Source organism: Populus trichocarpa, chromosome 2 (assembly GCF_000002775.5).
Source record: "Populus trichocarpa isolate Nisqually-1 chromosome 2, P.trichocarpa_v4.1, whole genome shotgun sequence".
Lineage (NCBI taxonomy): Eukaryota > Viridiplantae > Streptophyta > Magnoliopsida > Malpighiales > Salicaceae > Populus > Populus trichocarpa.
The window spans coordinates 13,788,605-13,799,586 of NC_037286.2; the positions used below are offsets into that span (position 1 = coordinate 13,788,605).

The following is a 10,982-nucleotide window of genomic DNA, read 5'->3' on the forward strand; positions in this document are numbered from 1 at the left end:
AGAATATTTATACGAAAAGACTTCAATTCCCACATAGAAGAGATACTATGTTATTCTTTTAAGTTGAAGTATTTAAACCATAGTTTTTAAACTCGGACCGGTGGCCGGCCCGGTCCAAGGCCGTTCCGGGTTTTGACCGGGTCAATCCCTATTTAAAAAAAAAATTCAAAACGACGTCGTTTTAGTAAAAAAAAAAACAAAAATCAACAGGTTGCAACCGGGTTTTTGACCGGGTTTTGCTGGGTCAACCCGTCGGGTGGGCCGGGTCACACCGGGTATTGACTTTTCCTATTTTTTCATCAACCCGGCCCGGTTCCAGGCCGGGCCGGGTTTCAAAACTATGATTTAAACCAAAAGGTTTTTTTATCCCACATTGAAAAAACATGATTTTTTTTCTTGGGAACATAGAGTATATATACTAACGGGTTTCAAATCCTACATTGAAAAAACATAACTTTTTTCATGAGAACATATAATATATATACGAAAGGGTTTCAAATCCCACATTGAAAAGATACTATGTTATTCTTTTAAGTTGAAATATTTAAATCAAAAGGTTTTTTATTCCACATTGAAAAAACATGAATTTTTTCTTGGGAACATATAATATATATAAGAAAGGGCTTCAAATCCCACATTGAAAAGATATTAAGTTATCCTTTTAAGTTGAAGTATTTAAACCAAAAGGTTTCTTTATTCCACATTGAAAAAACATGACTTTTTTTCTTGGAAACATAGAGTATATATATTAATGAGTTTTAAATCCCAAATTTTTTTTTAAAAAAACCGGGTCTCATCCGGGTTCGCCCGGGTTTGGCCGGGCTGTTGCCCCAGCCGCTCTTTTATTAAACCCAGACCGGTCCAGCCACCGGGTCGACCCGTCGGGCCGGGCCAGGTTTAATAACAATGGTTATAGTATAATGTTTTCTCTTTACAGGTATGGATTTGCTGTTATAAAAATGATTTCGCCCCTTACCTATGACAATGGTGCTATCATAACGGATCAAAACTAATGGAATTGGTTTTTTCAAATAAAAGATCTCTCATCCAATTCATTTGTTTACCTGCTAAAGCTAAAGTGATTAGCTGAGCTTCTATTGTAGAATTTAGTGTTATCAAGAACCGAATGGGCATAAGTGCTTTCATTAGTTCCTCAATTCAATTTGACCTGGTTTAATACCTACGGAGAGTATTTATTTTTCTAGATTTTGTTTTTCAAATGACACATCGCAAATTGATCTTAAACTAGATCAACACGATTTAGTTTTTCTTTTATTAATTTAGTCTAGTTCAAACTGTTTTTGAGTCGGTTCAAGATAGTTTATATTTTTAAACTAGATTAATCTGGGATTTGATTCACTAGTTCAATTGGCTAATCTAATTTAATATCCGGGATTTTATCAATATACATGATGATATTCATAAAAGTACCATCATGTATTTTGATAATTTTCATATCCAAAATAAATCTTATCGTGCCCATGTCCTCTTGAATTTCGGATACATGCTTTAAACCTCTTATAAAACTTGTCCCCTCCTAAATACAATATCTTGATCATCTTTCTTCTAACTTAACTCAAAACTCCACCACTTAAAACACATTATTTACCCTCGAGAATGATACCAAACATAAAAATAATAATTTAACTCTTTAATTCATAATTTATTAAAAAAACTAACTTTTTTTATTTAATACATTAAGTTATGTTAAAATTAAAATGTCATGAAATATTAAAAATAGCAAATCAAACTCTCTTTAATTAAAATTAGTGAAACAATAATTTTTTTTTATAAAAATAATAAATATAGGGATTTAATTAAAAGCAACATAGAGAAAGAATTTCATAATCTTGACACTACCTCTATGTTTAACAAACTCCAAAAACTTTTCCATCGTAATTGAAGTATATGAATCTCACCCAAGTCTAAGCAATGGATACTAACAGTAATTTGAGCCTCACAAACCTTTGAATGTTGAAATTTGTGGGTTAGGGTTCTACGTACAAGTCTTGGAAGAATGTGGAGAAATTAAGAGGGGTTTTCACTGATGTTGTGAGTTAGTGGCGAGATGGTTCTTTTTTATATATAATATAGGAATTATCAAATAAGTGAATCACTGGGATTTTGATGGAGAAAGTTAGATTTCGGATATTGTTTTGGATTTCGTTTTCCTTTTTGGTACTTGAGTCCTTGATTTTAACATACCTACCATGATTTATCCTTTTTCATTAACCTAATATATATAATTGAAATTTATCTTTTAATTTATATCATTTAGTTTTTTCAACTTAAATTATTTTTTCATTAAATATTTTCAATCATATGTTCAAGATCATGCCTTCAATTTATTCTTACATTATTCTATATTTTTAACTTTATTAATTTACAAAGATTTTATATCTTTTACAAATGTGGTATAGTCATAACCATCCATGAAAGGATGAAGGAATATGATGATTTTAAAAAATCGAATATAATTAATAACTTAGAAAAAAAATTGAAATTAAGTTACATAAAATATTAGCATAAGGAAGGTATCCTATTTTGTTTTAAAAGGAAAATAATTTTTTTCTAAAATAACATTTGTAATCAAATATCTTTATATTAAAAAAAATTTACTTTAAAAGCATAAAAATACCGAACGAACATAATGTTTTATGAAAAAAACTAATTGCTACATAAAATATCAATGAAAAGAGTTTTTTTAAAAATTAAGTTCTTGTACAAATTTATATAATCAATTAAATAATTATTCTTAGTGCTTGTAAAGTATTGTAGTTAAGTTGAGAAAAAATAAATTGACTAAAAAATAGGTGTTTGATAACCCTTTCAAAACTATAATATTTTTAAATAAAAACCATATATGGTTTTAAAAACACAATCTCAAAACAAAGCATATATATAGAAAAAAGTATCCGAAGTTGTAACTTCCTTGTGCCAAATGACAACCAAGAAACTCTCTCTCTCTCTCTCTCTCTCAAAAACAGGTAAATTACAATAAATAGAGATGAACACCTTTTAAGAGATGAACATTGGCCTTTACCTGGGTTTCAAACTGAACGTTAGGATTCCTTTTTGCAGGCAGGTGGCTTGTCAAATTGAGGATTTATGTGATAATTATAACATGATTTCTAATCTTGAAGTTTGAAATTTGGTTGTATATTTAAATTTAGCTGATTGAAATATACATTGAAAAGTTTGATGATATTGTTGTGTTATATATATTATGCATGTTGTTGTTAATTTGGTGTTGTGCTGGGTGGCAAAGCGATGGCTGAAAATTGATTACTACGTTTTACTTATAAGTGTTCAAAGGAAATAAATAATATTTAATTAAATTATATTGTTATGCTTTTGAGATATAAAATTATAAGTATATTAAAAATATGTTAATAAATATATTTCATTTATAATAAATAATTATTAACTCTTTTTTTTTTTTTTTGTAACCGTGGATGTCCGGGTCAGTTTACATGCATCTCGACTAATCCTCTGAGGCCCTGAAGTTAATAACTACATAAGCCTCTAGTGACCTCTGAGGTTTGTGACACTCGAACTAGTGTTCTATAGAGAGCAAATTCAGGACCTAATCAATTGAACTGCACCCCTCAAAATTAATGATTATCAATTCTTAATCTTATATATTATGCGTGTGTATTATATTAATTCTTATATTTTAAAAACTATGAAATTTAAATAATGTAATACCACAAGTTATTTTAAATAAAAAGAATTAAATATGATCAACAACATATTAAAAAAGGTTTTGAAATTAAGTCACGAGATACACTTTCATTTGTGGAACATGTATAATTTGTTAAAATAATTAATTAATAGAAAAATATTGTTATTTTAATTAAGAAAGTAAATCTCATAATATAAGATTGTGTTTTCAATTTAAAGCATAAGGTTTCCTATTTTGTTTTAAAAGAAAAGTAATTTCTTTTTAAAATAAAAATTGTAATAAAATATTTTTATGTTATAAAAAGATGTAATTTAAGAGTATAAAAACAACAACAAAAAGCATATTTTTTATGAAAAAACTAATTGCTACATAAAATATCATTATTCATTGTTATATATTATAAAAGAGTTTTGTTAAAAAGTTCTTGCACGAATTTATATTGTCAATTAAATAAATAATTAATCTTAGTTAAGTAAACCAAAAAAAAATCAAGTCAAAAATAGGTTTTTGATAACCCTTTCAAAACCATAAATATAAATACAAAATATAGTTTTAAGAACACAATCTCAAAACAAGGCATATATAGAAAAGTATCTGGTATTGTAACTTCCTTGTGCCAAATGACAACCAAGAAATTCAACACATGTATGGCCATTGTTTTGGGCTCCCTTGATAAGAAAAAAATAATTAATTAGAGCTAATTAACTCCCTCTCAAAAATAGGTAAATTACAATAAATAGAGAAGAACACCTTTTCCTATTGCTTTTAAAGAGATGAACATTGGCTTTTGTTTGGGTGCCAAACTGTACGTTAGGACTCCATTTTGTAGGCAGGTGGCAGTGAAACCCTATCAACTTTTCCTCAACCAGATTCTCTTCTAATTTACCAGCACACTGTATTTTATTTTACCATTTCTAGCCCATCTATTTTACTCTTTTGCCCTTTGTAATATATTTCTATTTTTTCAATTCTCAAAAAATGTTGGGTTGTCAATTTGAGGGTTTATGTGATAATATTCAATTTTTCATGAATCTCAACAATATAGCAAATATATTTTAGTAATGAGATATTTTAGTTGATTGAAATGTATATTGAAACTACCAATTCAAAGAAAATTTATACTTCCTTTTTTAATTTTTTATGTTAAGAAAAATTAGTTTTTACATTTTTTTTATTCAATAATTTATGCATGATGATATAAATTTTAATTATTTAAAGATAGAAACACGTGTTTATAAAATTTATAGATTAAGATATGTATTTATATCAATAACGATTATATTCGAATAAAAACATGTTGTCGTATTACAAAAACAATCTTTTTCATAGTTGTACGTAGATTAATGAAGAGCGACCAATCATTAACATTGTCATTATAAAACCAGCCAGCAAAAACATGACGTGTATTATAAATTTTAATTATTTAAAGATAGAAACACGAGTTTATAAAATTTATAGATTAAGACATGCATTTATATCAATAACGATTATATTCGAATAAAAACATGATAATACCTTTTTTATAGTTGTAAATTAATGAAGAGCGAGTAATCATTAACGTTATCATTATAAAACCAGCTGACAAACGCCGACAAAAACGTGACGTGTGTTACATTTTAAGTTTGTTATTTAATATGTTTGATCCATATAAAATGACTTTACATTTTTCTAAATTGTTCAAACTATTCTAAAAAATAACCATCATCTTCCTCTTTAAACAAATTTATTAAAAGATAATAAAAGCTTGGCATTTCCAAATTTCTTTAACCATGTTCCTCAGCTAGCCAAAGCATCAAATTATCTATATGATAGAAGACACCTTCACATGATAAGACACAAGGCTATTATGGTCATTTCCACACATCTACTCATAATCTCCGCAAGAAAGCAAAAGAATCAAACAAAATCTCTCAACAGGGCCACCATGGAAGGTCATTTTGGCAAGTTTAAGGCAGCCTTCAACTGCTTCTTTTACTATATAAGAACCTAGTAATTTGATGGTGAAAGCATCCTGCTAAAAAAAAAAAGCAGAAAATTTCTCTTCCAGTGTTCCTCCATCTTTAATCTACTTCCCCCAGCCCCAAATCTCTTCTCTCTTCTCTCATTTTTCATTTTTTGTATTTAACAATGGAAAACCAATCGGATGCTTCCAAATCTCCTCTTTCACCACCCAATCCTAAAGAAAAACACATCAGATTCAATTCTCCTCCTCCTCCTCCTCCTCCTCCATCCAAGATAAACATCGAAGGACCACACCTACCAATGATAAAAGATAATGTTTCTTGCTTGCGAGGAACAGTTGAGCCTGAGAGAAGGCCTAATATGAATGGTAAAAATAAAAATATAGATTTTAACATGCATCGTAAAATGGAAAATTTTGAGAAGATGATCTCTGAAGGGGTCAAAAAGTTTGTGAAAGAGTACTACAAGAAGAATCCTGATGAAGCTTGGACTGATCAAGAACACGAGTACAATTCCTCATCTTAATATATTTAATTACTGATCCATTTATTTTTCAACAAATAATTATTATGTTTTTATGCATCTTTAGTTTTGTTTGTTTGTTATAGACATCTTAAACCATGTGTGTGTTTTTGCATGTGCAATCTTATGTATATTTTGCCAATTTCATTTTTTGTCATAGTTTTTATATTATTGAAACCTTCGTTTTTCAAAGTGATGAAAATCGTCACATGTATATGTTGAAATCTTTTTTAATATTTTCTATTTTTATTTATTCTATTTTTTATATATACTAATTAGTTTTTTATGGACAGGTCGCTCTCGGAATATACACTCAAAAAACTAAAGGAATAAAATGGGATTTGAGTTTAGAATAATCATATCTTAATTTAGGTGATTTAAATAAATAAATAAATGATAATGTTGTTTTTACATTATTTATATGTCTGTATTCTCTAGTACTCCAGTTATCTTTCGATAAGTCCTATGCGAAAATTTTTCATTTTTCATATTTTTTTTTTAGAAAATCATATTTACCTTTTTAATGTTTCTTGAAGAGAAAAAAACCGAACTCAAAATTAATTATTGTGGATCTCACTTGCCAAACAGTGAAACCCAATAAATTCTTCACATTCATTAATTCGAAATTACTTTGACGTCATAATTTCATAATATTATTACTTTATGTTGAGTTAATCGACTGATTAATTTGATAATCTTTTGTTCATTAACTTGTTGTTTTGCAGGCTATTCCTAATGGGACTGAGGAAGTATGGAAGAGCAAATTATGGGAAAATATCCAGGAAGTTTGTCAAGACTAAAAATCTTCAACAAGTCAAAAACCATGCTAACTTGGTGTTCCGAATAAGTGGCCAGTTGTTGAAATCCTCCACAAGAAAGGGACCAAACACCAAAGTTGGCGTCGCGAAGTCCGATCCTGCTGCAGCCAATATTGCTAGCACCTCCAACGTCGTGGTGCCTGATGTTGCTGATGCTGCCTCAGGAACCAACGGGGTGGTAGAGCCAGAAACAAATGCCATTGTGGTTGATCAGATCATAGGCACAACTAATCGTACTACAACATTGGACTTGTTTCCAACATCCGAGCCCAAGCCAACCTTAATCATGTTCCCTGTGACAGCACCAACGTTTCCTGTTCGGTCAGAAACTGAAAGCTCAGATGTTCCACCGAATTATGCCCACGAAAGCAACCTTCAGGATACGCATACTTATGGCAGTACTGTTGGTGGGGATTTGTTTCCTTCATATGGTGAACTTGATTTGGATCTCCATTTAGGTTCATGGTACTGATGAGGTGAAGGTGTTGAAAATGGTCTTTTGGGCGTGCATCTAGAATAATCTTACTGTCTTTTATCTGTCCTTTCATGGAGTCAAGCTCAATTAGAGCATGTTCGAGTCGAATTAGTTCAGTTTGGTGTTTTTTTTTTTTTTTTCCTGGGGAGAATGGAAGAGGCCTTGTGTGGTCTGTCTTGCTCTGTTGTCTTCTTTTTCTATGCTTAGTTAATGTTATCATTACCGCTTGTTTATGGATTATGTATGCATATATACTGCTCCGTAGACCATTTATGTCAAATGGTTGTACTAAGTATATATAATAAAATGCATAAATCCTAACTAAATTTCTTGATGTCGTCATTTATCTCTCCTTCCATTTAAAGATACATAAAGAGATAATCATTCTAATAAATATGGAAATAAGAAAGAAAAAGATAAGTAAATACCTGAAGATATGTATATTGTCAACAGCAAAGCTTGGTTGGACTGACTGAGGCCTGGTTCTTAAGCATGAGGTCCCAGGTTGATTAAAAAGAAAATAAAGTATATTGCCAACAACCATAAGAGATTAACTCTTAGGAAAAAAAAACATAAAAATTATAAAGTAATATTATGATAATCTTTAACGTATCAAGATTAGTCTATTGCTTCACTTAATTTACAACAAAATGGTATTTTTAAACCTACTTTTATATATAAAGATTAAATATAAACCACCAACAAAAACAATTTTGTGAATCACCGATAAATATGATAATGTTTAATTTAATAATGATAAATTAAGGAGAAATTTGAAGGATGATTTAAGTAAATAAAATAGTGCATGAAAATTCAAAATTTTTATGCAAATTAATGACTATCCAATTTTAAGATATTAAGTATATATTTTTATCCGACTGTTGATTCAGACTGGAAATTTAGGGGGAATATCTAGACCTTTAATTGTACTTTAAATTAAAATGCTCGTGCACATGCTTTATGTAGGTGCCTTCACTTTTCCTTTCCTTTCCTTTTTTATTTAATGTTTTTCTTAAATTCTTAGAACTTCAAGATCTTAAATGTGTGTTATATTTTAAACAATGATAATATTAAGAAATGATTGAATTGACTAGCCATTTTAAATGAAGCTCCGAGCGAAGAGAATATTAAATTGACTAACAATCTTGAATGGAGTTAGTGGCATCAATGTAATTCATTGCTGAGAATATTAAATTGACTAGCAATCTTTAATGGAGCTAGTTGTATCAATGTAATTTACTACCAGAAATATTTAATGAATTAGTAATCTTGAGTAGAACTAGTGGCGTCAGTCTAAATGACTTCTCGGATATTTGATCTATTAAGTATGAAATAGAGTTGAAAGCATTAATGTAACTAAATTGTCGGATTATAAATAGATTATTAGTTGGAATTAAATAATAGGATAAAATTGTTATAAATGTTAAGGTGTTAATTGTGAGTTAATGAAATAAATATTTATGTTTTATTATACTATTGCTGAATTTCATACTCATGTTGTATAATAAATTGATTTCAGATTCATCACAGTCCTCAGCAGAGCAATATATTATTTATAATATTTCCTTCTTTAGGTAATGATAATGTAATATGGATAGGCTTGATCCATTAATAGTTTTAATTAATTCATTGGGGATTTTCATCCGTACAAATTTTCCTCAAAATTTGTTCCTTTTCGGGTTAAAAAATGTGCTATCATACGCGGGTTTAGACCAATAGTCAGAGTCATTCGTATGTAAAACTATATATTAATTTGTTTTTTTTAATCGAACATACTTTTCTAAATATTTTCACGCTAAATATATAAAAAATTTCCATATTCATTACTAATTCATCAATTTTGTAGCTATAGGTCTACATTGTACCTTTTATATTTGTCGGGTCATATTTTCTAGATTAAGACATTTGCAACGCCAAATTTAAGCTGACTACATTGAATTTCATAATATTATATCCTATAATATTGTTTCTTCTTTTACCTTTTCCATTTGGTTTTTATATGCATTTCTTTGTTTTTATTTTTTATTTTTTCACCATTATTATATTTTTGTTTTTAAATTAACACATAAACATTTTATTTCAAATTTTCCAAGTATATCATCATCTTCATACATTAAATGTTCACCATATGCATTTAATATAATATTTTCCTTATTAATTTCATGGATTTTATCTGGGGATTTATAGGAATTCAAAAAGTTTATACATAAATTTAATTAAATAAATTGAAAACCATTTATACAACAAAAAAAGTTATCAAGCCCGATTCCTACCGAGTCAAAGTTAATCAACCAAACTTGTGATCTTAGTCATTGACTCAATTGGGTTCAATAATATATATATATATATAGACACCTAAATATCAAAGTGATTAGAAAAAAAATGAAATAAATTCCGTTGCCCAATCAATAATCAACTAAATATTAAGTGATGAAATTGTAAAAGGAATAAGCAAGGAAACAAAATGCAATTGTAATGAATAAAAAAGAAAAAAAAAAGGGTTTTGTGATTTTCTTTGTTTTCATTTCTATCAGGTTATCCCAATCTTATAACTTAAACTGCAGATTAATCTGAGTTGGTTTGTCTTTTATTATCTAATTTACATGTTTGTCATGTTAACTCGGTTTGACTCAGGTCTTTTTTATCCAAATTTATCATTCTATATTTAATTAGCTAAAAATTAAGCTACATCGTTTTTTTTTCTTTTGAAAAAAAGTTTTTTTTCCAAGTTATCATGATCGTTTTTTTAATTGGTCAATTTACTATTACTGTTTTTTTATCATTTAATTAAAATAAAATCAATTTATCTAATTTAGTCGGGTTTATAATTCAAGTCATGATTTTTTAACGTGATTATAGCACCTAAATATGTTTTTTTTTATAAAAATAATAATAATTCAACTCCACAGCTTAGCACAATGCCACATCTAGTTTCTTTATTAATGTTGTGCATTAAACAATGTCATGCTTTAATTAATCATAACACTGTTAATACTCTTAATGTTAATATCATGTTCAATTTGTGTCTTATGCTCCCAAGTGTTTTTATTAAAAGTGTGAAGATAAACTCATACATTGAGGGATCTAATGTTCATAATTTAAAAAGTAGAAAGATTAAAGTGAATTTTTTAATCTAATTTGAAAATATCCATTTATTTATTTTTTTACTCTGGTTTTCTTTCTTCTAATCTTGCTCTTCCTCAATAAATTTTAATTAATTGGCCATAAAAAATCACAAAAAAAAAAGGATCAAAATGAGAAAAAAGTAAAAAAAAAATTCACACTTTAAATTCACATTAAATTGTGTCTTGGCCACACGGTTTAAAGTTTCTTATAATAATTCACCCCGAAGCCCTAAGTGCAATTTGAATCATACATTATATAATCTGCAAATATTTATCTGTCTTTTAGTCTTCACGTAGTTGAAAAAAATAAAATGCCAGGAAACACAAAGAACGCAAACACAAAGTCAAATTTAAGGAACTCAGAGGTCATAACGCACAATTGGCTGAATATGATC

General features: G+C 28.4%; 1 protein-coding gene across 1 annotated transcript; it reads left to right on the top strand.

Annotated features, from left to right (window-relative positions):
* The first annotated feature begins 6,052 nt into the window (after window positions 1–6,052).
* LOC7478792 (transcription factor MYB1R1) lies at window positions 6,053–7,459 on the top strand. Its single transcript, XM_052450191.1, has 2 exons — window positions 6,053–6,153; window positions 6,895–7,459. Exons 1-2 carry the CDS (start codon window positions 6,053–6,055, stop codon window positions 7,457–7,459), a joined length of 666 nt encoding a protein of 221 aa, XP_052306151.1.
* Window positions 7,460–10,982: the final 3,523 nt, after the last annotated feature.

Coding starts and splice junctions, on each gene's coding strand:
- LOC7478792 (XM_052450191.1), top strand. CDS start 6,053: ATGGAAAATTTTGAGAAGATGATCTCTGAAGGGGTCAAAAAGTTTGTG. Junction 6,154..6,894: donor TGGACTGATCAAGAACACGA/GTACAATTCCTC, acceptor GTTGTTTTGCAG/GCTATTCCTAATGGGACTGA.